General features: G+C 40.7%; 1 protein-coding gene across 7 annotated transcripts in view; it reads right to left on the bottom strand.

Moving 5' to 3' along the window:
• galcb (galactosylceramidase b) overlaps positions 1 to 27,498 on the bottom strand; it is an 89,909-nt gene that overhangs the window by 41,804 nt on the left and 20,607 nt on the right. For 4 of the 7 annotated variants that reach the window (XM_070879540.1, XM_070879544.1, XM_070879542.1 and 1 more), the window contains 5 exons: positions 25,659 to 25,798; positions 18,311 to 18,349; positions 5,870 to 6,000; positions 5,354 to 5,509; positions 4,553 to 4,677 (listed from right to left, as the gene is read on the bottom strand). In XM_070879540.1, coding sequence (XP_070735641.1) covers positions 4,553 to 4,677; positions 5,354 to 5,509; positions 5,870 to 6,000; positions 18,311 to 18,349; positions 25,659 to 25,798 — 591 coding nt within the window. Of the gene's footprint in view, positions 1 to 4,552; positions 4,678 to 5,353; positions 5,510 to 5,869; positions 6,001 to 14,802; positions 14,931 to 18,310; positions 18,350 to 20,300; positions 20,341 to 25,658; positions 25,799 to 27,498 lie in introns of those variants that run through there. The other 3 variants (XM_070879541.1, XM_070879545.1, XM_070879546.1) reach the window with 3 other exon arrangements.

Genomic DNA, 27,498 nt, shown 5'->3' on the forward strand with positions numbered 1-27,498 from the left:
AAGTATTTTCTAAATGGTGAGAAGCTAGGAACTGTGGATGAGCAGAAAGATTTATGGGTCCATGTACAGAAATCACTAAAAGCTAGTGGACTGGTACAAACAAATTATTAAAAAGGCTAATGAAATGTTGGCCTTTATCTCAAGGGGGCTGAAATATAAAGCAGTGGAAGTTATGTTACAGTTATAGACCCCATTTAGAGTGCTGCATTCAGTTCTGGGCACCCCACCTCAGTAAGGCTATATTGGCCTTGCGGGGGGGGGGGGGGGTGCAGAATCTTCAGAATGATCTTGGGGCTAAACGGATTAAATGATGACAGGTTGGTTAGATTAGGCTTGTAATCCCGCGAGTGTAGAAGATTAAGGGGCGATCAAATTGAGATGTTTCAGATGATTAAAGAAGCCGATAGGGTAGATAGAGAGAAACTATATCCTCTGGTGGGGAGTCCAGAACAAGGAGGCATAACCTTAAAATTAGAGCTGGGCCGTTCAGGAAGCACTGCTTTATACAAAGGGTACTGGAAATGTGGAACCGCCCCCCCGAACTCCCCTCCCCCCCATCAAAAAAAAACTGTGAGGCAGGGTCTACTGAAAACTTCAAAACTGTGATCGATATATTTTTGTTATGCAAGAGTTTTAATGGTTACGGAACCACAATGGGTAGATGGAGTTAAGATGCAGATCAGCCATGATCTAATTGAATGGCAGAATAAGCTCGAGAGGCTGAATGGCCTTCTCCTGTTCCTATGTTTCTAGACATTTCTGTCCAATAGGTGAATGCATTTTTATTTCATGGAGCAATTATTAGGTCAGGTAAAAGCCCTTTCTACTCTAGCCCAGTGCATTCCTTAACCAAACTCAAGACCAATTTATTTATTTCTTTCTCTTTCTCCACCACCAGTGTGACATTTTTATACCAGGCATTCTTGTGGTCTCTTTTAGTAATTTGTTATGCTGTTCTTGGGAAATGAGGAGTTATCAACACAAATTTGGATGAATTGGCCATTTCACATCCCTGCTATTGTCAGTTGGCTATTCTGCTCTGCATGTACGAAGCAATAGTATATAGAATTTCCTTCATCAGGCATCCCGTTCTGTACTGAAGCTGCTTCTCTGTCAAGACGTCAAGAATTAGGAAAAGGTGTCACTTTAAATAATCCTGTTATTCATTTTTCAGAGTAAAGCACTGAGTTCCATCAATACCTTTTGTAGGCTAGTACCCAAGTTTCTAATCTGTATATATTGCTGTTACATTACTATGTTTGAGAAAGTGCTTTAAAAGCATTATTTTACATTATTACAGGTATGAAAATGAAAACTAAAACTATCAGTGCCAACTCATGTCATATAGTGCATCACAATAAAATCTAAACGATCTGTTTTATCCCTCATTCACACCTAATCAAATACTTTCCTTTAAACCTTTGCCTAATTACTTTTAAATGTGTTTACTTAAACCAACATGTTGCCCATTTCATACTTAAAAGTATTATATCACTCATCTTGTTTTGTGGTGTTCTAACTAGAGTCTCCACCCAATTATTTTTGACTGTTCTTTTTTCAGATGGTGGTGGAGCTGCTCTGCATCTTCAACATTTGTTATTTTGTGACATTTTTGGCTCCAGACCAGAGATTGTACATCATAGGCTAATATTTTCAAACAACGGAAACATTTTTTAAAAAACGCTCCAATTTGTAAATTCAGGCTTGTTGATAACCACAATAGTAGGTTTTTTTTGTACACAGCCTCGGCTAATTTCTGCCCTAATCTATTATACACCATTTTAGGATTATGCACACAGGCACAGAGACACACTCAGATTACACAGTCATATTAGTTATAACAGATACATTTAAGGAGACAAAAACAAAATACTGCAGATGCTGGAATCTGGATTAAAAACAGAAAATGCTGGAAATCTCAACAGGTCAGGCAGCATCTGTAGAGAGAAAGCAAAGTTAACGTTTTGGGTCGATGACCCTGGTCATCAACCCGAAAGGTTAACTCTGCTTTCTCTCTACAGATGCTGTCTGACCTGCTGAGATTTCCAGCATTTTCTGTTTTTATACATTTAAGGAGAAGCTAGATAAACTCACGAGGGAGAAAGGAATAGAAGGATATATTGATGGGGTTAGATGAAGAAAGGTGGGAGGAGGCTTGTATGGAGCATAAACATCAGCATTGACCTGTTGGGCCGAATAGCCTGTTTCTGTACTGTAATTACTATGTAATACTATGTAGTTGATGACCCGATATGATTAATGCTTGTTGAATGTCAGCTTTCTTGACCTCGGATGCCATTATTTTGAACATTTAGGTCCTATGGCACATGTATAATTTACGTAACTAGCTCATGTCAGTTAAAATCTGGAGAACTTAATTTTTAACATCTGGAGGACAATTTCTCCACATCTAAATGTTTTTCTAGAACAAGTAGCAAGTTTCACATGATAAAGCATGTTCTATTGACCAAAAATCACCAATTGATGACTTTAGCTATACGAACGCAAGAACATAAGAATTAAGAGCAGGAGTAGGCCCTTCAAGCGTGCTCCGCCATTCAATAAGATCATGGTTGATTTTCAATCTCAACTCCACTTTCCAGCCAAATTCCAAAGATTCACAACCCTGTGTGTGAAGAAACGATGTGACTATTTGTACTGTCCTTTTTTGGTCCTTCTGCGCCTGCATCCCCTCGAGACTCCACCCCTGATGCCTCCCGCCCGAAACCAGAACCAGAAGTGGGACTCTGCAATAAGTCCGACACGTTCTCCAAGCCTCCGAGTGACCAGGAGGGCGAGGGGGAGAGAGAGGGGGGGAAGAGAGAGACAGAGGGGGAGAGAGAGAGGCACAGAGGGGGAGAGAGTGAGAGAGCCTGGAGGGAAGAGAGAGAGAGCGCGAGCCTGGGGGAGAAAGACGGCTAGGAGCAGGGGGGAGAGGGAAAAGTGAGAGCCTGGAGGGGAGAGACACATGGGGGAAGGGGGGCGGGAAATTGGACGGGAGAGAGGTTCTTCCAATCCAGAAGTCAGGACACTGTCACTATTTACTTTATACCCAATAAATCTGTTAACAATCCGCACACAATGCTCCGTCTATGGCGGGTGGGGGGTTAAGATCATGCACTTACGCTGGTGTAAGGGATTTCGGCTGGGGGAGGGATGCACTTGCACTGGAGCAAGGGATTTTGGCTGGGGGAGGGATGTACTTGCGCTGGGGAAAGGGACTTTGGCTGGCACTTGGTGGCTTTTGAGGAATCTATCCTCTATGGCTTTTGAAGTCAAAATGGATCGAGTTACAATTTGCGAAGTCAGTCAGAATTTGGGCTGGGTGGTTCCAAATACACACTCCGCAAAAAATTCAGGGTATGGGTTATCCTCCAAAGGGGACCAATCAGCAATAGGTGCAGTGAAATTGGAGAGCCAATCAAAGACAAGGGCAGTACAAACAGACGCATTCGTGAAAAATTCCTCCTCATCTCAGTCTTCAATGGCTGATCTGACATCCTGAGATTATGCCGCCATAGTTCTCGACTCTCCAGCCAGGGGAAACAACCTCTCGGCATCTACTCTGTCAATCTCCTTCAGTATCTTATATGTTTCAATGAGATCACCTCTCATTCTTCTAAACTCCAGAGCGTATAGGCCCAATCTACTCAATCTCTCCTCATAGGACAACCCTCTCATCCCAGGAATCAATCTTTGCTGCACCGCCTCTAAGGCAAGTATGTCCTTATGCATGTAAGGAGATCAAAATTGTGCACAGTCATTCAGGTGTGGTCACATCAAGGCCTTGTACAATTGTAGTAAGACTTCCTTACTCTTATATTCCAACCCCCATGCAATTAAGGTCAACATGCTATTTGCCTTCATAATTGCTTGCTGTACATGCTAACTTTGTGTTTCCCGTACAAGGACACCCAAATCTCTCTGAACACCATTTGATAGTTTCTCACCATTTAAAAAGTATTCTGTTTTTCTATTCTTCCTACCAAATTGAATAACCTTACATTTCCCCGCATTATACTCCATCTGCCACCTTATTGCCAACTCACTTAACCTGTCTATATCCCCTTTCAAGCGCTTTGTGTCCTCCTCACAGATTGCTTTCCCACCTAGCTCTGTATCATCAGCAAACCTGGATACATTGCACTAGGTCTCTTCATCCAAGTCATTAATATAGATTGTAAATAGCTGAGTCCCAAGCACTGATCCTTGCAGCACCTCATTATTTACTGTCTGCCAACCAGAAAATGACCCATTTATCCCTACTCTGTTTTCTGTCCGTTAACCAATCCTCTATCCATGTTAATATATTACCCCAACCCCATGCACAAATAATGTGAAAACAAATATGTAATCAGCCAATTTCACAAAAGTAGCAAGTCTGATTTCTCGTTAAAAAGATAATTGAATTAGAAAATGTATTTCAACATATTGTGCAGAAAATGTACAAATAAATGTACTGAAATATGACAATTCACTTCAATTAAGTGGAATATGCAAGATGTATACTTTTTAAGACTCTATAAAGTTTGAATCTTACATTAATATTCACCTGTAATCCAAATAGGTGACTGCACTTCATAGTGTCCACTCCACGGTTCATCTGCAGTCATCAGTCCATCCCGACCAAATGGTAACTCTTTATAGTAACTTGCCACCAAGTTCCATGCGATAGTACTAGCAGAAGAAAAGCAACGTGTCAAAGACTGAATTTACAATAACCAGAGTCAAATTTACCACCACTATAACACTGAATACATTTTAACCTCAAGAGGTATCAATACCTCATATAGGCAATTTCATAGATGGCATAACATTGAATTGAATTAGAATTGAAAACTATTTGACTCATAACTTAAAAATATGGACAAAGCAGTTTGCTTGTTTGGTGTCCCTGCCACTGTATGAAGTATCCACCCCTCCGCCACTGGTGCACTCTGGCTGCAGTATATATCATCTGTGGGATGCATTGCGGCAACTCATCAGGGTTACTTAATAGTACCTCTCTACCTTGCAGCCCATGCCACTGATGAGGACAGGAGAAGCAATGTCATCACCTCCAAGTTCCTCTTCAAATCACATACCATCCTGATTTGGATATATATTGCTGTTCCTTTATTGCCATTGGGTCAAAATCCTGGGACTCACTACGTAACAGCATTGTGGAAGCACTGTCACAAGAACTGCAATAGTTTAAGGAGGAAGTCCACGACCACCTTCTCAGGGCAATCAAGGATGGATAATAAATGCAGCTATCATCATCATCCACACCCCAAGGACAAGTTTGTTTTAGAATACTGCACAGAGATGGACACCTTGATTTCTGTTAACTATATGCATATCCAGTACTTACGAAGTCATATTGCCATTGACATAATTCTGGTTAAGTATACGAGCCCAGCACCCTCCTCCAACATTATTATTAACACTACTGTAGTCTTCAGATGACCAGAGCTTCTTCCCAGTCTTCTTAGCATTACTGTTTGACAATGTTCCAGGATAATGAGCTCTAAGATATAAAATGGAACACTCACAATAAACCCAAAATGTTTGTATTTCATTTTTTATACATAAAAAGGTTAAATATTCTAATTTAATTTTAAGAAGTTGGAAAACACATTCTATTTTAAAAACTGATGATAATAGTAGTGTGCAATGGAAATCATGCCCAATTACATCAATTGCCAACTTGAGAAAAACAACTAAATGTTAACAGAGGAACATGAAAACTCTAGTAAAACCTGAAGGACAGTCCACAACTTAAGCAAGTCAGTATTCCACATGGATGTAAATGTTCCTTCTCCCAAATAAATGTTGCACTAACAGTGTAAACTTATACCATCTGTGAATGGAGGGTATAAAGGCCTACCCTATAATGTCGACCACATCATATAGCTCAGTATAATGAAGCACAGACCAAGATATTGGTTCCCAAAGATTATCGCTGGCTATGATTTTCACCTGCTCTAGACCCATTTTGTCCATGGTGTATCTCAGCAGCTTGGCAGAAAAAGACAGAGAAAGTCATTGGAAATGTTAGCATTTTAGATATCCACGTGTATTGTAATTAAGAGTGAAGAAACATAGAAAAATAGGTGCAGGAGTAGGCCATTCGGCCTTTCGAGCCTGCACCGCCATTCAATAAGATCATGGCTGATCATTCCATCAGTACCGGTGTCCTGCTTTCTCTCCATACCCCTTGATCCCCTTAACCGTAAGAGCCATATCCAACTCCCTCTTGAATATATCCAGTGAACTGGCATCAACAACTCTCTGCGGTAGGGAATTCCACAGGTAAACAACTCTCCAAGTGAGGAAGTTTCTCCTCATCTCAGTCCTAAATGGCCTACCCCTTATCCTAAGACTGTGTCCCCTGGTTCTGGACTTCCGCAACATCAGGAACATTCTTCCCGCATCTAACCTGTCCAGTGCCATCAGAATCTTATTTGTTTCTATGAGATCCCCTCTCATCCTTCTAAACTCGTGAATAAAGGCTCAGTTGATCCAGTCTCTCCTCATATGGCAGCCCAGCCATCCCTGCAATCAGTCTGGTGAACCTTCGCTGCACTCCCTCAATAGCAAGAACGTCCTTCCTTAGATTAGGAGACCAAAACTGAACATAATATTCCACGTGAGTCCTCACTAAAGCCCTGTACAACTGCAGTAATACCTCCCTGCTTCTATATTCAAATCCCCTTGCTATGAAGGCCAACATACCAGTTGCCTTCTTTACCGCCTGCTGTACCTGCGTGCCTACTTTCAGTGGCTGATGAACCATGACACCCAGGTCTCGTTGCACCTCCCCTTTTCCTAATCTGCCGCCATTCAGATAATATTCTGCCTTTGTGTTTTTGCCCCCAAAATGGATAACCTCACATTTATCCACATGATACTGCATCTGCCATACATTTGCCCACTCACCTAACCTGTCCAAGTCACCCTGCAGCCTCTTAGCGTCCACCTCACGGCTCACACCGCCACCCAGTTTAGTGTCATCTGCAAACTTGGAGATATTACACTCTATTCCTTCATCCAAATCGTCAATGTATATTGTAAAGAGCTGGGGTCCCAGCACTGAGCCCTGCGGAACTCAACTAGTCACTGCCTGCCATTCTGAAAAGGACCCGTTTATCCCGACTCTCTGCTTCCTGTCTGCCAACCAGTTCCTTATCTACGTCAGTATATTACCCGCAATACCATGTGCTTTGATTTTGCACAACAATCTCTTGTGCGGGACTTTGTCAAAAGCCTTCTGAAAGTCCAAATCCACGACATCCACTGGTTCTCCCTTGTCCACTCTGCTAGTTACATCCTCAAAAAATTCCAGAAGATTCGTCAAGCATGATTTCCCTTTCATAAATCCATGCTGACTTGGTTCGATCCTGTCACTGCTTTCCAAATGCGCTGCTATTTCATCCTTCATGATCGATTCCAACATTTTCCCCACTACCGATGTCAAGCTAACCGATCCATAATTACCCGTTTTCTCACTCCCTCCTTTTTTAAAAAGTGGTGTTACATTAGCAACCCTCCTGTCCATGGGAACTGATCCAGAGTCTATAGACTGTTGGAAAATGATCACCAATGCATCCACTATTTCTGGGGCCACTTCCTTGAGCACTCTGGGATGCAGACTATCAGGCCCCGGGGATTTATCGGCCTTCAATCCCATCAATTTCCCTAACACAATTTCTCGCCTAATAAGGATGTCCTTCAGTTCCTCCTTCTCACTAGACCCACTGTCCCCTAGTGCCTTCGGAAGGTTATTTGTATTTTCCTTCGTGAAAACAGAACCGAAGTATTGGTTCAATTGGTCTGCCATTTCTTTGTTCCCAATTATGATTTCACCTGAATCCGGCTGCTAGGGACCTAAGTTTGTCTTTACTAATCTTTTTCTCTTCACATATTTAGAGAAGCTTTTGCAGTCAGTTTTTATATTCCCTGCAAGCTTCCTCTCGTATTCTTATTTTCCCCCTCTTAATTCAACATTTAGGAAGGATAGACAGAAAGGAAAAGGAGGTGGGATGGCATTGCTGGTTAAAGAGGAAATTAATGCAATAGTAAGAAAGGACATTAGCTTGGATGATGTGGAACCGGTATGGGTGGAGCTACGGGGTACCAAAGGGTAGAAAACGCTAATGGGAGTTGTGTACAGACCACCAAACAGTAGTAGTAAGGTTGGGGACAGCATCAAACAAGAAATTAGGGATGCATGCAATAAAGGTACAGCAGTTATCATGGCTAACTTTAATCTACATATTGATTGGGCTAACCAAACTGGTCGCAATGTGGTGGAGGAGGATTTCCTGGAGTGTATTCGGGATGGTTTTCTAGACCAATATGTCAAGGAACCAACTAGAGAGCTGGCCATCCTAGACTGGGTGATGTGTAATGAGAAAGGACTAATTAGCAATCTTGTTATGCGAGACCCCTTGGGGAAGAGTGACCATAACATGGTATAATTCTTTATTAAGATGGAGAGTGACACAGTTAATTCAGAAACTAGGGTCCTGAACTCCAAAGCTAGTATATCCTTCCTTAAGTAAGGTGACCAAAACTGCACGCAGTACTCCAGGTGCGGCCTCACTAATACCCTATACAGTTGCAGCTGGACCTGTAACCTGTGGAATTCCCTGCCGCAGAGAGTTGTTGATTCCAGTTCCTTGGATATATTCAAGAGGGAGTTAGATATGGCCCTTACTGCTAAGGGGATCAAGGGGTATGGAGAGAAAGCAGGAAAGGGGTACTGAGGGAATGATCAGCCATGATCTTATTGAACGGTGGTGCAGGCTCGAAGGGCCGAATGGCCTACTCCTGCATCTATTTTCTGTGTTTCTATGTAAATGGTTAAGCTGAATTGGGTGAGTTACATTTTATAATTCAGTAGAACACAAAAGGAGCAACTGGCTTCTCAAAGTTACCTGCTAGGTCAAAAATGTTCAATTACTGAAGAATAATTCTAAATGCTGTACCCTTAGCAATCTTGTACTGACAATTAGCCATAGTACTAAAAAATAATGGAGCTCGGAGGTTCGATAGTACCCAGCATACGCTGATCCTGAACTGAACCAAATTGTGGAACTATCGGGTAAATTGCTGTGGGTAACCAGGCTTGATGGGAGCACAAGTCAGTGAATCAGTGCTACAGTGTTGTAGTCCTATCGCCAACCCACTCTCCCTTCAAGTATGGGTTTGTAAAATGCACTGTTATATGCATAGGTTAACAGGTCAGAGCTAAAACTATAAGCCAGCCAAGTTTTTTCATAAATTCTGTGCTGAAGGAGATTTTTTAAAGATAGTTCCCCGTCACCTTTGGAAAGATGCAAGGCAGCTCACAGGCCAAATGCAAGGGGGGATAGGGAGGAAATATTATTAATGGTGGTTCTTGGCCTCAGTGTTTACTACGTAATAATTTAGAAGTGAACAGAAAACCTGCAATGCAACTCAACAGGTTAAAGAAAGAAAATTGTGTCTTATTCTGAAAAAAATACTGCTTTAGCAGAGAAATCTAAAATATTCATAGCATAGGCCTAAAAACAAAACATTTTCCACTGTAGGTCACAAATTTTCCAAATATGTAGTTAAATGCAGGGTAAGCTGAACCCACAACTATTACTTAGCCATTTGAGAACCAAAGTAGCTTAATCTGGAATATACGGAGTTACATGACATACCGAGTACACAGATAACAAAGACTGCTTGCACCCATATCCATTCATAAAACCTGAAAAAATTCATATCCTACATTTCCCACTAAGCTGCTGCAGGTAGAAATGCTAATGCCATTTTTGGCATGGGGGTCAGTTATATTGACATAACTGCAATATATATTGGCCCGGAATTTGCGATCAGCAGCAAAGCAAATGTGTTCGCCGCTGGCCCTGAAGAAAGCTGCCCACAGAAATCTTATGAGCTTTGTGGCGAGAATTTTGCTTTTCGACGTACAAGTGATTTCAGCGCAGAGTAGTGGAAATTCCCTACTGTGATGCTGCGGCGATGTCAACAAGCTGTCTAAGCAGCCAATCACATTGCGGAATTCTCACAAACAGGGAACCATGAAATGAGAAGCTGCTTTTATCCAGGCTTTTAAAATATGTCAAATTAAAGATTGGGGCTCTCACATGGGGATAAGATAGAACCTGAACAATGAACTATATATAAAAAAAATGATTATTTTTTAAAGTTTCTTAAAAAATTAATTTTTTGTCATAACGAAGAAATTTGACATTCCACAAAACTAAAAATTGGTTTGCAGGTCCCTAACATTTGTTTAGCAGTCAATACGCTGTTAAAAACCCCAGTTACATCTAATCTAACAAGGCTTAACATTTAATGGGATATTTAACAGCGATATTACCATGAGGAAGAGTGACCATAATATGGTAAAATACTTTATTAAGATGGAGAGTGACACAGTTAATTCGGAAACTAGGGTCCTGAACTTAAGGAAAGGTAACTGCGACGGTATGAGGCGTGAATTGGCTAGAATAGACTGGCAAACGATACTTAAAGGGTTGCCGGTGGATAAGCAATGGCAAACATTTAAAGATCACATGGATGAACTTCAGCAATTGTACATCCCTGTGTGGAGTAAAAATAAAACGGGGAAGGTGGCTCAACCGTGGCTAACAAGGAAAATTAAGGATAATGTTAAAACCAAGGAAGAGGCATATAAATTGGCTAGAAAAAGAGGACTGGGAGAAATTTAGAATTCAACAGAGGAGGACTAAGGTTTTAATTAAGAGGGGGAAAATAAAGTAAGAGAGGAAGCTTGCAGGGATCATAAAAACTGACTGCAAAAGCTTCTATAAATATGTGAAGAGAAAAAGATTAGTGAAGACAAATATAGGTCCCTTGCAGTCGGATTCAGGTGAATTTATAATGGGAAACAAAGAAACGGCAGACCAATTTAACAAATATTTCTTCACTCAGAGAGTTGTTAACCTGTGGAATTCCCTGCCGCAAAGAATTGTTGATGGCAGTTCATTGGATAAATTCAAGAGGGAGTTAGATATGGCCCTTACAGCTAAAGGGATCAGGGGGTATGGAGAGAAAGCAGGAAAGGGGTACTGAGGGAATGATCAGCCATGATCTTATTGAATGGCGGTGCAGGCTCGAAGGGCCGAATGGCCTACTCCTGCATCTATTTTCCAAGTTTCTATGGAAAAGCACAGTTTTTGTCCGTTTCACCGATTGTTGGCTATAGTGGGGGGTCAACAGTGCAACCAGTGTCGGAGCACTGAATGATTGACTGCAACTTCAGGAATTCCGCATTTAGATGCGCATGTCCTACATCCTGAAGTTGCGGTCAGTTTCAAAGGGGTAATAACGTCGAGCGGTTAGTTTGCCATTATAATCCACCGCAGCCAAGTTATATATAATGGTTTAGTGAAATTATCCAGTTATCAGTTAAGCCATATAGACGAGGAAGATTCCTAGTTCAATCCTTGGTCTGTGCTAAGTTAACTAATCCCAGTCAGGCTGACCATGGGCCTCAACGCCCCTGGGTTGGAGAGGGGAAAATGGTCCTCATCACTAGCTACCAATCCTGCAAATGCGCATGCTTGACTGGCTGGCAAAAATAGATACAAGGCTCAGTTGTGATAGTCCTGAGTTAATAACCTGCCGATAACTCATTATTGAGGCTCACATACAAAGAATGGCCATTAGGCACCCATAGAAATATTCTCCAATAAGAAGTCAATGGCCCTGCTAATAATTGCGAGGTGGGAAGGGAGGGTTTGCGGCTGGGAAACCCGAAAGTATGGAATCCCGCAGGTCCTGTCGAATTAACAGCAAGTCCTGTTATAAATGTTTTCAACAGTTTTTTCTGGCCAGTCAGCCAGATTGACAGTGTGTGTGTGGGGAGGGAGGGGGGGGGGAAACATGGTGGGGAAGGATGGATCCGGCCCTTCACGCCTCTCCAGCTGACAGATTTCCTGAGTCCCGGGATACCCAGCCAGCGTTAAAAATAAATGTTATGTTAAATTGGAGGCACGCAGCCTTCTTAAAATATTTTAGTGACCGATCTGCCTCCTAAGAAGAACATGAGAACATAAGAAATAGGAGCAGGAGTAGGCCATACGGCCCCTCGAGCCTGCTCTGCCATTTGATTCTATCGTGGCTGATCTGATCATGGACCCACTTCCCTGCCTGCTCCCCATAACCTCTTACTCCCTTATCAGTTAAGAAACTGTCTGTCTCTGTCTTAAATGTATTCAATGACCCAGCTTTCACAGCTCTCTGAGGCAGCAAATTCCACAGATTTACAACCCTCAGAGAAGGGATGGTCTCCTGCACCACCCCCCACCTCTGTTAAAACCAGAAGTGGGCAGATTGGGGACGGGTTGCCCATTTAAAAAAAATTTAAATGCCCTACCCGCCCTTAGTGGGGTTAAAATTACCCCAATGTGTTCAGAAAAGGAGTGAAGCACATACACTGTAATGATCATGTTATTGAACCAAATCCTGGTATGAAGAAAGGTGATTTGGCATGCCAAGCCCACTCTTCCCACAACACTGAGTTATCAAATTAAGAAGGAATAATGCATTAAAGTTGCTACTATTTCTCACTACCCCTTTCTCCAAAAAAAACTATAATTGCATGCAATCTCAATCATTCAGCAAAGCAACAGCCCTCACCTATCTCAGCCTGCAGCTTATTGAATAAGAGACTTGGCTGGAGCATAGAGATTACAGTTTTAGTAAAACACCCAAACAGTTAAAGGAGATGGTGTGGTGTCACCCCACAGAGCAGTCTTGTCAAATGTTTATTCTAGTCAAGAGGAAATTACTAAAATAAACTTTAAGGTTGGAGCCCAAATCTGAATAAATGGCATTGGTCTATTAGTGAAATGACTAAATAGTGACATCAGATTAATGCATACATTATCTGTAATTTGTACGACAAAAAAACACTAGTTTTACTACAGCATCAGTTACCTGATTTTTTTTCTATTTCTGTTGTAACAGCAGTTTTATTTACATTAACCAATCATCTAATCAGCATTGCAACCAACTGATAAGCAGTTTTATCAATGAAAAAGTGACAAATATAAATGTGCTTTTAACAGCTTTCCACTAAAAGTCACAGATTTGTGCTGGGTAGTGAATTAGTAAAAACTGATTTCCTCCAAAAAAATTGTTTCTCTGAACAAAAATCACATCTGGAGACATGCAGACATTGCATCTGTCATGTCAAGATGCTTAAAGAGCCTCGAAAATGACGAACGTATTCACAAAATAGATTCACTACATACAATGATCACAATATACCATTCATAGCACAGACTGCAAAATAAGATTTTAGCACTAACATCATCACATTTCAGTCAGACTTTTTAAAATATTTGTTTCACAATGGTGGTGATCTCTACTTTAAATATTAATTTGAGCAGTCAACTTTTTGAAGTACACAGTCCATTGACAAAAATTACTGAAATATTTTGTTAAAATAGCTCAACAGTATTTTGCAATCATGGAAACTTTACACTGGATTACTTATGGAACTACCAGAGATCCATAAAAGTGCTTTTTTTGAACTGTAAATAATTGCCAGTTGTCATTTAGCATAATTATTAAGTCTTTTACTTGTTTACTTGAGGTTTAGTGATTTCAAATTCAAAATATTTTAAAAATTATTTTCCCTGTAGTTACCTTTTTCGGGACCTAATTTCCACCCCAGCCCACCCCGCCCCCCCCCCCCCAAGGTTTGGAGGGTAAAAATAATAACCGGATAACACCTAAACAACTTGGGTTTATAAATCAGCAAAAAATTGACTTTAAGAAAGAACCGTAGATATAAAGCAGCATCTATCTCATTCTCATCAGTCAAATGTCTTCTTATGCATAGGTGACAATATAGTACAATACAAGTGTAATTTATTTCTAATTACATATATGATCCAACCATATGTTGCATAGCTAGTGATATTTGTACACATACAAGCTGAAAACTATAGCTCTGCGGGATATGTGATGCTGCAGTGACTGTTTACGAAAGTGAGTTAGGAGAAGCAGGCTAAGAGCAGGCAGCGAGATGTGGATGGAGTTTCAAAAGGAAAAGGGTAGAAAAGAGAAAGAGAGAGAGATATAATAATTTTGATACAAGAGCTTGAAGGAGAAATGGATTTTAATTGACTTGTTGGCAAGCAAATAATACAATTCTACTGACAATCTGTAAAGTAAAAACATAATTTTTTGCTACTCTACCAGAATCAGTTTTCAAAATAGGCAGATGAAGTTCATCTTTGCAGATTCCAGCCATTTTGTACTTTGACCCCATTTCACAGGCTCACTTAAAAGGACAGTTAAAAAAGGCAACAGATTCACATTCATGTCTGAAACTCTAGCTGATCTGGAAGGGAGCTACACTAGACTAACTATTCATTACAAGTTCTTTCTATATACACCATGGAGGTGGGTGAAAAAATGTCCATTTAAAAATGAAACCATGAAGCCACTCCTTTAAGATTCAATCTGGTTTCCTATTTTTGATCCACTAGTCGGTATTTTTTTTTATCCTATCCCTTCCCAGTTACCAAAAAAAAAAGTAAAGCAGGAATATTTTTACTCCTGGTATAGATCAAAATCACAAAATGAAAATTAGAACAAAACCAGATTGTATAATATTTAAAATGAAACAAGATATCCCATGTGCAGTCAATCCAAATTAGTTTTCATTTGGATCCTGCACTTGATATGCTTTCCTAATTTACATGGAACTATGGCTGGACCATGGGAATAAAAAAGATAAATAGCAAGAGCTGAAGTTTTATTATGCAATTTAGCCCCAAAACTTACCCTATTATTTGAACTGCACCATTTAGGTATGGATCAACTAACATATCATTTGCGATCCCCCAAGTTCCATCAGCAGCAATAATACCAACATTCTTTAAACCAACTTTATCCAGAGACTGGCGCAGCACCTTTGCAACAGATAAAGACAAAAATCACCGGACTAAAAAAAAAACAAAAAGCCACCCTAAAATTCACAGAATGTTAGTGTCTGAACTACAAGCATCAGTTCACTGAGAAAAGGTGATCTCAATCCCGCCCCCCACACCCCACCCACTGACCTTTTACTGTGCCCCTGTAGTTTGTATTAACAGTCTTTAACCTGGAAAATATTTAATTACAAAAATATACTTGACAGTTTCTATTTTGTTTTAGATAACATTCACTGGGAACATCTGTAGAAAAATGTTGTGTGTTTAATGAAATAGTATTGAATGCTAGTTGAATATTTCCTATTAATTTGATCAAACCAGATAATCTCTCTAGAGCTTAATATATGGGAAAACACCCTCAAGACCAGTTAATGTTATACTAAATGTGTTTTTTTAAAATAAAACAATTGAGAGTAAAGAGCTAAGGTAGGACACCACCGCAGTTAGAGTAAAAGAAAACTATGGGAAATTAAGGAGTAGCGATTAGGCAGTATCTGGAACCCTAAAAAGCTGAAGGTTGTAGGAGGAAGGGAGGTAAGGAGTCCTATTGTGATATACTGGGTAAAACAAAAGATGTAATGAACGTTTAATTCAATATAATGAGGATGTAGGGAGAAGACTTCAAAGGAATGGAGGAAACTTTTGAGGGCAATTGATCGCAGTAAAAATTAAGAGTGAAAGCAAGTTGCAATGGAGGTAGCCTGGAAGCCAGAGATGAGAGTGGATCACCTATTAGACAAGATTTTTTTCATGTATCTTGCAGCAGTGCAGGGGAGGTTTTAGAAGAGACTCCACAGATACAAGACTTGTACAATCTTAAATTGTATAGCGAACTAAGAGTTGTTGAGGAAGAAAAGGGAATGTTTGGCACAGAGCAGATTTAACAATGGAAAAGGACATGCACTCTCCATTTGAGGTTAGAGTAGATTACAAGATCAAGAGAGTTGCTAGATGAAAAATACCTTGAGGTTGTAGCTGAGTTACAACAAAGACTATGGGCCCCGACAACAATCCGGCTGTCGTGCTGAAGACATCTTCTCCATAACTAGCCACGCCTCTAGCAAAGCTGTTCCATTACAGCTACAACACTGGCATCTACCAGACAAAGTGGAAAATTGCCCAGGGTATGTTCTGGCCACAAAAAAAGGACGAATCCATTCCAGCCAATTTCTGCTCCATCAGTCTACTCTCAATCAACAGGAGTCATCAACAGAACTATCGAGCAGCACTTACTCACCAATAACCTGCTCACTGATGCTCAGTTTGGGGTCTGCCAGAACTACTCGGTACCAGACCTCATTACAGCCTTGCTCTAAACATGGGCAAAAGAGCTGAATTCCAGAGGTGAGGCGAGAGTGACTGCCCTTGACATCAAGGCGCATTTAACTGAGTGTGACACCAAGGAGCTACAGGTTGAGCGCATGAAATCCGGAAACCTCGGGACCGAGACCATTCCGGATTCCCGGTATTTCTAGATTTTGGAACATCTTTGCCTGGGTCGAGGTAGGTGGGGTCTGGCAGCCGAGGTAAGGGGGAAGAGGGTGGAGAAAAGGGGAGCCAAGGCCAGGGGGAGGTCGGGGCGGCCGCCGAGGGCCGGGGCGAGCCGCCGAGGGCCGGGGAGAGGTCAGGCCGCCGAGGGCCGGGGGAGTCTGGATTTCAGAACATTTTCCGATTTCCAGATGACACCACCACGGATCGGCCCGGTGACCGGATTCCAGAACTTTCTGAATTTTGGAACTCTGAATTTCGGACACTCAACCTGTATTAAAATTGAAGTCAATGGGAATCAGATGAAAACTCTCCACTGGCTAGGGTCATATTTCACACAAAGGAAGATGGTTGTGGCTGTTGGAGGCCAATCATCTCAGCCCCAGGGCATCAGAATCTTATGCACAGCCATTTAAGCTGCGTCATCAAGAACCTTCCCTCCATCATAAGTTCAGCAGTGGGGATGTTTGCTGAATATTGTAGTGTTCAGTTCCATTCTATAAAGGATGGTATCAAATTGAAAACAAAAGCATACAATGTTGCAAATGACAGTGGAAGGCCGAGGATTGGGAATTTTTTTTAATTGCTGTACCTGCATGACTAAAAAAATGAGACAGACAGAGAAGATAGCATGAGAATAAACTAGCAAGAAATATAAAAGCAGACAGTAAGAGCTTCTACAGCTATATAAAAAGGAAAAGAATAGGTAAAGTAAACATTAGTCCCTTAGAGGATGAGACTGGGGAATTAATAATGGGAAACAGAGAAATGGCAGAGACTTTGAACAAATATTTTGTATTGGTCTTCATGGTAGAGGACACTAAAAACATCCCAATAATTGATAATCAAGGAGCTACTGTGGGGGGGGGGGGGGGGGGGAGGGGGGACTTAAAACAATCACTACCATTAGAGATAAAGTACTAGGCAAACTAATGGGACTAAAGGCGGACAAAATAAATTGCATTATTCTTTCCACTAATCTTCACCGAATATTTAGCAAATGAATATTCAGCAAGTTATTTACTTATTACATTCATGCCTTTTCTCTTGAAAATACAAGTGCTCCATTGTAATATTTCATGTGATTCCTTGCAAATTATACCAACTTATTATTTTTGGCAAATTAATACACAATCAGGCCAAGGAAGGAAAAAGAACCATGGGCCTTCTGGTTTAGTACAAAGCTGAGAAAGACTCATGAAGGCAACATACACATTTCTCTCTCTCTCCCTGTCTTTTCAAACACAAAATTTACCAAAATTAAAATATTAGGTCACAATAAGTATTCTGTCTTTCGAAACATGAATGGCTACCAAATTGAAAATTCCTCGTTATAGGGAGAAAGTACTAAATTCAGTAAGACATTTCAACATATTACTTCGAGGTCACAAAACGAGCTTGCGCATTTCCACAACATCCTACAACAAAAGTCAATGAGATATTTTATAGGTGAAAAAGGGGTAAAAGCAGCCAATGCTCCTTTACTGTCCCAAAACAGAAATTGGTGTGAAGCTAGCTCTAGTCACAATTTTATCACATCAACTACAATTTTGCACCACACTGAAATTAAAAATCCGTTTTATTCATTATATATAACTAGTGTTAAGATTAATTATTTCTTTTATTTATTGTTTACTCAGCTCAAAGACTACATTTTTAATAAATCTTCACCATTCCGAATGTTCACAGAAAATTTCTAATAGGCACATCTTATGTTGCACAACATAGGACAGAACCATTCAAAATGCGGGCTTTGTGAAATTTAATTTATACTCTACTAAGTTTTAAAACCCAAGGCATTACATATACAAATGAAGTTGAAGATACCTGTATATACAAAAGTTTTCCCACAAAAATTATTCTACACGTACCAGGATGTAGTTTTTGTCAAAATGTCTCTCATTCCAAATCTAGAACAGAAATGCAAATAAATCTCATTTTTATCTATGAATATTATGCAGTCAAAATAACAAATTGTTCTTAAAAAAAAAATGGCGCCAAGCCTACTAACAGAATAAACAGCAATAATTTTGCCACCAATTGTTTAGAATTGTAGACAAAACTAAAAGCATCTATGATTATGTACAACTGGCTATATATCCTGTGAACCAAAATTAAAATATTAAATCATTTTAATTCCAGAATTAAAAAGGGAGAAACTTTGTTGTATGAGTAGGCTAACAGTAATGTAATGTGAAGCACAATTACAGGACTCTTCCACAGAGAACTGTTTAAAAAAACATTTTACAGAGTGCTGTTCATAACAGGCAGTGGTATTTCCAACATCAAGGGCAGCCTCTAATAAAAAACAACAGGCAATCTCTCGGCCTCAACTTTGCATGATAAGAGTGAAGTTTTGAGGATCATAAAGTAAGTGCATAGAATCACACAAGTTAAAGCACAGGAGCCAGCTATTTGACCCATGGCTCCTGTGCCAAATCTAGTTCTTTAGCTAGATTTTCCCCTGATCTCTCTCAGTATCCTCTTATATTCTTCCTTTTCAAACACATCCAAATATTGCCATTGGTCCTCCAAGGGGCTTCCATGGGGTCAGTAAAATGGTGACAACAGTGCTTAAGTCACGGGTTTCCGAGTGCCATCCTCAGGGTCCAAGTTCGTTTCATTATCAACCCTGCAACCCACTGATTTATAGATAAATTCTGGTTCCCTTCCCTCTTTTTCCCCCTTCCAAAAAAAGCCTCCACCGATTGTTAAATATGGCAAATACTGAGTGGGGAAGGGGAGAAAGAGCAAGAGAAAAAAAACACACAGAAGTTCTGTAAGAAATGGACTGACACGTGAAACTGCTGCGGGATGCAGATAGTTAGACGCATGCTCGTGGTTTAGACTGAAATTCCAAGAATAAACAGAAAAAAACAGGGTGATAATCATCCTCCACACAGAATAGGTCAGCACCAAATAAAAGCTACCAACGTCCACACAGAATGAGTTTGCACCAAGTGTTTCCCCGAGAGACAGAGACGATCAGATTCAAAGTTATAGTTGAGACTTTCTGCTGACAGGATAAAGGCGCCAAACATGAATGACTCAGCAAGAGGTCAAACAATATAAGGAAAGAGCACTCAGCCTTTGGTACTACAGTCGGAAGGGGGGACAATGTGGTCAAATTGAACCCAGAGGAACTACAATCAACATGACATGGCCGTCTGTGGGCCATCGTACGTATAAGTTAACAACTATTGTGATTATCATGTAAAGCCATAGGTTTTTTTCATTTGAGCATAGTAAGTGCAAGAAGCACCGATCAACTGCTAACAAAGTTAGAGTTGGTTCAAATTTGATCTTGTCATGGTATTCTTCAGTATGTCTTGGGGTCTGAACTACCTTATAAGAAGGCAAACTCTTAACAGTTCTGACTTTTTGGAAAACTCGCCTGTGTTGGGTCAAACTGAGCATATGACAATACAAAAAGAATGGACAGAAAACGACCAGCTGGTACATAAGAGCATAAGAAATAGGAGCAGGAGAAGGCCATACGGCCCCCTCGAGCCAGCTCCGCCATTCAATAAGATCATGGCTGATCATTGACCTCAACTCCACTTTCCCGCCTGATCTCCATATCCCTTGATTCCTCTAGACGCCAAAAATCTATCTATCTCAGCCGTGAATATATTGAGACTCAGCATCTGGGGCAGAGAATTCCAAAGGTTCGCAATCCTTTGGGCCGGAATTTCGAGAAGTTTGCGACCGGGTTTTCGCCGGGATTTGACCCTCCGCGGCGAAAACCCAGTCGCAAAGCCCGGGCGGGATCCGCGAATAACTGTTTGCGACGGCGTTTTCATGTACCGCCGGGGAGAGGTGCGCCGACGTGTAACGACGTGGATTGTGTTACCGGCGTACTTTCGGCTCTCTCCCGACTCGTACGCTGCGCCCAGAATTCCTACAGGTCAAATCTGTCGGTGCAGCCCTGCCAGCAGCAGTATGAAAACCTGAAAAAAAGGTAAGTTAAAGTTTTTATTTTTAAATTCTTTTTCAGCAATTTGCTAGCTAAGGGTTTTGTGAATGTTTTTTGTAATGTTATTTTATTTTATTCTCCTCCCGCCCCCCCGCCACCTCTCTCGCAGCACTACCGGACTAAATTTGGCGAAACATCGCATTTTTGCACCACGAATCCTTGTGCAACGCCCTCCCCTTACCCCATGGCGCAGACGTAAAACTCGGTGCGCAAACGGTAAATTTCACGTATCGCTACTGTTTTCGCTGAAAAAACCCGAAAGCCAAAAAGGGATATAGATAGACTAAGTGAGTGGGCAGATGGAGTATAATGCAAGGAAATGTGAGGTTATTCACTTTGGTAGGAAGAATAGAAAAACAGAATATTTTTTAAATGTTGAGAAACTTTTAAATGGTGTTCAGAGAGATTTGGGTGTCCTTGTGCAAGATACACAGAAAGCTAGCATGTAGCTACAGCAAGCAATAAGGAAGGCAAATGGCATGCTGTCCTTTATTGCAAGGGGTTTGGAGTATAAGAGTAAGGAAGTCTTGCTACAATTGTACAGGACCTTGGTGAGACCACATCTAGAATACTGTGCACAGGTTTGGTCTCCTTATCTAAGGACGGATACACTTGCCTTGGAGGTGGTGCAACAGAGGTTCATGAGATTGATTACTGGGATGAGAGTGCTGTCCTATGACCGTGATTTATATTACTTAGTATTCCGCCACCTTTATATCTCTGCCCCAGCCAGGACCTGGTCCAGCTGTCATTTAAAGGTATGCAGCGCATCCGGACTCACCCCATTAGCCGGCAATTTGTTCCATGGGTCTACTATCCTCTAGGAAAAGAAGAACTGCCCTTTTTAACATTCATGCATAACCCTCGGTGCTCTCCTTAACCTATAGATTTAAAATCATCTGTCAAGATGAACAGTCTAGATCCTTCATTATTTTAAACATCTCTATCAAATCCCTCTACACAACTCTAAAGTAAATAGACCCAATGTTTTAAGCCTATCTTGGTAACTAAGGTATTTTAGCTTGGTATCATTCTTGTGGTTGGATCTTTTTCAAAGCCTCTGTATTGCCCACCATGAAGGGGACTAAAACTGAATACAATATTCTAAGTGAGGGCTAACCAAGGTCTTATACACAGTCCATTTTTTTAATATTGAATTGTCCTGTCAATGCAACTTAATACTCTATTTGCTTTGGCTATCGCTTCAGGGTAATGGTCGTGGGCCTTAAGTGAATAGCTGTAGAGTATCGAGAATACTCAGAAAAGGTAATAATGCTGCATGGTAAAATGGTAATTCGTTTTATTACTGGGCAGGATAGCATTTTGCGATTATAAACTTGATTTGCAATTTATTTCCTCTATAAATGGGCAAAACCGTTTTGCGATCCTCAAACTTGAAATTCAGTTAAAGACATGCAAAGTGAAAACATTGGTTGCCTTTGATCTCACTTATAAAGCACATTTATGGGCATTATAAGTCCCAGAATGTAAATATTTCTTCCATTGGTCCATGCATTTAAACAAAGAGGTGAGCGAAGTTTAGAGAAAAAAAAAATATATAAGTTTGTGCCCATGTAATCTGATATTTGCATGTTTTTTTAAAATTCCAAAGTGCACATTCATTAAACAAATCAGGGATCAGATTGTGTGCCACAAAACATTGATGTAGGCTATTTAGAGAGATCACTATAGGTTACATGTAGGGATAAATTACTGACTCTCACTAAATTCTAGGATTTTTTTTTAAGGTTGGTAGAATAAAAAAAAAAGTAGCACCTGATTTTGGAATTGGAATCGCCAAATTTTCCCTGGTCTTCACGCTAAAAATCAGGTCCTCAGGATGTGGGTGCATTGCATTAGTGACATAACCACACACAGCAATGAACATGCATCTTGTGACTCGACTTTCAGTATTACTTCTTTCAAGGGAGTCGGGTCAGGAGAATTCTTGAAGACCTAAGGTGAGTTCACTATGTCGGCTTTAAAAGATATACTTTTAATGTTTGTATGATAAAGTAGCCTGAAATTACAGGTTACAGGAGGCAAGTCATATATAGTCAGGATAATTAAAAACTGCTTTCACACGAATAAATTCATTATTTTTAAAAGTCTTCCCGGCACTGTTTTCCCCTTCGCTTTCATAAAATGCCAGTGAACGTTTCTAGTTGGAAGAGTAGATTTCTACATTGTTCTACACTTCTTTATCTTCCAGTTTTCAGTGACACGATAAAGGATTTATTCATTTTCAGATATTAACATTTTTTCCATGGTATCAATTTTTGCCCATTTATTCAGTAGTGAGTAGCCTATGGGTTTGACCTTTAGGAGTAATAGAAAAGGCAAGAGCAAAATGTTTTAAATTCATAGAATCATACACCACAGGGGACCATTTGGCCCGCCATGCCCGCGCTGGCTCTTTGAAAGAGCTATCCAATTTAGATCAACACCCCAGCCTTTTCCCCATGATCCTGAAAATTAGTTCTCTTCAAATACATTTTGAAAGTTCCTATGGAATCTGCTTCCATCACTCGTTCAGAGAGTGCATTCCAGATTATAACAATCCTCCATGTTAAAAAAATTCTCATTTCCCCTCTGGTTCTTGTGTTAATTATTTTATATCTATGACCTCTGGTTATCGACCCATTTGCCATAAGAAACAGTCTCTCCCTACTAGTTCCAACAAAACCCCTCAGAATTGCAAATACCTCCATTACCTATTTCCTACCATCAACATAGGCGATCCCTCGAATGAGGATGACTTGCTTCCACGAGAGTTCACAGATGTTTCAATGAAGGACCCGATGTTCCAGTCCTGAACTCCAGTTGAGGGGGTGGAAGATGCCTGTGCGTGAATTTTTTTAACGTGTGGTGACTGTTGCACATCAACCACCACACGAGCTTGACAGAGCTAGGCCTTTATCCAGTGGCAAGGATTAACCAGGATGACTGGAGACCTGCTCTGCTGCATGGACCTAGTGCGCACACGTATCGCAGTTTGGGCAGGTCCATGCTGCCCCTGGGCTCTTCTGGGCCCCATACCCTCATTCGCCGCACGTCCGCCACGATGTTCCAGGGTTCGGTGGTCCAGCTCTATTTATAGCCCCGACCTGCGGTGGTGTTCACACACAGATCGGGACAGCCCACGATATTCCAGGGTCCGGTGGTCCAGCTCTATTTATAGCCCGGACCTGCGGTGGTGTTCTCACACAGATCGGGACAGCCCACGATATTCCAGGGTCCAGCACTCCAGATCTATTTCCATTACAATAGTGACTACACTTCAAGAAAAAGTACTTCATTGGCTGTAAAGCACTTTGGGACGTCTGGTGGTCGTGAAAAGCGCTAAATAAATGCAAGTCTTTCTTTCTATTAGGAACCCTTCTCTGCTCTAAGGAGAATAATCCCAGCTTCTCCAATTGTTCCACATAACTAAAGTCCCTCATCCCTGATATCATCCTGGTAAATCTCCTCTGTACCCTCTTCGAGGCCTTGACATCCTTCCTAAAGTGTGGTGCCCAGAATTGTACACCATACTCCATCTGAGGCTTAACTAGTAATTTGTAGAAGTTTAGCATGACTTTCTTGATTTTGTATTCAATGTCCCAATTTACAAAGCCCATATCCCATATCCAGCTTTCTTAACTGCCTTATCAACTTGCCCAAACACCTTTGAGAATTTGTGAATATGCAACCCCAGATACCTCTGCTCTTGCACCCACCTCAAAATAGTACCATTTAGATTATACTGCCTCCCCATGTTGTTTCTCTCAAAATGCATCACTTCACACCGCATTAAATTGCATCTGCCCTGAGATTGTCCATTTTATCAGTCTTTCTATGTCCTTCAGAAGTCTGCTACTATCCTGCTCACAATTTATTGCGTTGCCAAATTCTGTATCATCCACAATCTTTGAAATTATGCTCTCTATACCCAGGACCATGTCATTTATATATAAGAAGAAAGGCAATGGTCATAATACCTATCCCTGGATGACCCCACTGCATACTTCTCTTCAGTCAAAAACATCTGCTCACCACTATTCTCTGCCTCCTATCCCTTAGCCAATTATGTACCCGATTCACCACTGACCCTTTAATATCATCTGCTTCCATTTTCCAAATAAGTCTGTTATATGGTAATTTATCAAATGCCTTTTGAAATTCCATATGTACACAACATTGACTATACTACCTTCATCAATCCTCTCCATTACTTCATCAAAGAACTTGTTACATCATCACCAAAAGTTTTTGAATGAAACGTGAAGTCCAAACTCCATTATTTGATAAAGCCCCATACTAGGCCTGTGAACTGAGTAAATAATTGAGGTGGTCATTAAGCTTAATTGTGCCTTTTGTTTTCATGATGAGCCAATAACAACTGATCTTTACTGATATTTTTTAAGCTTACCCTAGATTTTTTAGTGTCCAATACCCACCCCTCCTGCCACCACTATATTCTGCAGAATCTGAAAAACACCCAAAAACTGGTTTTTAAATTGGCAAAAACTAGCTTGAGTGGGCTGTATTTTCTGTTCGTTGTTGTCTCTGTTTTCGCCCTGGAGGGGCAGTAACGGCAGTGGGAAGCATTTCCAGGCAGGTGGCCAGTTGGGTCCAGGTTTGCAGGGGCATGGAGCAGCACGCCCCTAGTTACACCCTGGTCGGAACGCTTGTGAAACCTGGCGTGCCAAGCTGTACCGGCCGCAGTGAGTGAAGGAATGATGACCTAACACAAATGTGATTGTTTTTTATTTTTGCGATTTATGTTTATGTGGCGTCAGTAATGTATTGGGAATGTTTTTATTGGGTTTTTTCAGATTTTCTTTTCCCACAGAAGCCTCTCTTAGGATGCTCCAAGGCTGGCTGTTTAGCTCTGGATTTTCAGATGCTCAGCCAGTCTAGGGCCCTAACAGAGTTGTGGAACGCCTCCCTAAATGCTGCATTCCACACTCAGGGCCCAGCTGGTGAACTTTGTGGCTGCAGATGCAAGCTATTTCCCTGCGCAAAATTTACCGCTCCGTCTGGATTAACGCCGCAACAGAAGCGCAACCGAATTTCCACCCCAATGGTCCTTAATTTTATCGTGTACCCATCTGTCTGGTTCATATTTCAAAGTGGTTCACTGAAACACTGAATTAAATGTCATTATTCTAACTGCTGTAACATTATCTATAACAAATTAAGATACATTCATTAGCACAGGTCAAAAGCTATGTTTTGTTTCATTAAATATTTGTACTAACCCCAATATAATCGATGTCAAGATTATGATACAATTTAGCACCATGAATCCACGAAGCGATATAATAGGCCGTTATGTCTGGGTAGGCATAAGGCCAGTTCGCTCCACCACCAATCCAACCAGGAAAGGCCCAAGGTAGCCCTAACAAGAAAATAAACATACACTAAATATGCAGTTCACAATTAAAGCAATATTAATAGACATTCAAGTTCATTTGTTGAATTTGGGTTTCAGGATTTCTTCTGAATGTGGTGAAATGCTGGGATAAATTTTCAGGGGCTCCAGCAGCCCTCTGATACCTCATCCAAGTGACCATTCTTCATGCATGAGCCTATTTGGCAATTGGCTGTGCCTTACCCCGTGCTTACCATACATCCCCAATTTTCAGCAAGCATCACTAAATAGCCATTGGTAATAGAATTCAGTTTAATTACCACCCTGACACCCAGGAGTCCTGAGGCAAATTGTAAAACCCCCACTATCACCATAGTTGAAATTTGCTAACTCACTAAAGCAGGGAACCAATGAGAGATTCTTGTTTATTGTGACTCAGTACCTCAGAACTGAGAGGTGTGTGTGTGTGTGTGTGTGCGTGTGAGAGAGAGAGAGAGAGAGAGAGAGAGAGATGGAAGAGTAAAAAGATTGCGTGCCTTTTCCTTTACTCACTAATAGGCTCTGTAGAAACAATCACCGAAGTGACTTTGTGTACAACATAAGGAATGACAACTGAACTGTAAATGTCACATACAAAATCAATTTGTTTTTACATTACCAGGAAATTTCTGGCTGTACTTACTTCCTCCTGTGAGTATATTCAAAATGTATAAATCTATATATACTCCTACATACTTTGTGTTGTATGTTTATTGAATGATTACTTTCTATCATCTTTCCTCTCTCAGTTCCAAGTTCGCAGTTCACTGATCAGTTTTCTGTTAACCCTTTAAATACTGAATGCCCTTTACATTTTTGGAAACACTTTTTCTCATTTCCCTGAAGAGAAGGGAAATGGACACCCCAATACATTTTGAATGTTGAGCATAAGGATAAACATTCAAAATCAATCTGTTTTGAGAACTTAGCATTTCTACATCCAAAGTGTTAATTTCTATCTAGAAGACTTTATTATAGAGAACACCTGGTACAGTGATATTCTGTAATTTAAGAGTCAACTAGCTTAGAAACATTGTATAAAAGAAGATTTCCTCTTCTTACACAGCTCAACAACACCTTGTATTTATATAGCGCCTTTAACATAATAAAATGTCCCAAGGCGCTTCACTGGATATTAGGAAACAAAAAAAAATTGACATCAAGCCACATAAGGAAAAATTAGTGCAGGTGACCAAAGGCTTGGTCAAGGAGGTAGGTTTTATTAAACATCTTAAAGGAGGAAAGAGAGGTAGAGAGGCGGAGAGGTTTAGGCAGGTAACCTCGAATATAAACCTTCAATTAGCTCCATCTAATCTTCAACTACAGAATTTTCAATTTGATAGCAAATTGTCAGCTCAAGTGGATTTCACTCTAATCGTTGGGTCAGACAGTTATAAGAACATAAGAAATAGGAGCAGGAGTAAGCCATATGGCCTCTCAAGCCTGCTCTGCCATTTAATACTGTGATGTCTGTAAGTGCTGTAAGCTCGTAATGCTTGTAGCTCCATACTGTGGATGTGGACGTATTGTGTACTGCATCTGCAGAATTATAATAAACAGAACCAGTTCTTTCCGGTAGCTTCCGGACAGAAAGCCTGCCATCTTAAGAGCTGTGTGTGCTCTGTGAAGATATGACAGTTGGCGACCGAGGATGGAGATTTTTCGGATGTTTAAAGCTTAAATTTTAT

Source organism: Pristiophorus japonicus, chromosome 4 (genome assembly GCF_044704955.1).
Source record: "Pristiophorus japonicus isolate sPriJap1 chromosome 4, sPriJap1.hap1, whole genome shotgun sequence".
NCBI classification, from domain to species: Eukaryota; Metazoa; Chordata; class Chondrichthyes; family Pristiophoridae; genus Pristiophorus; species Pristiophorus japonicus.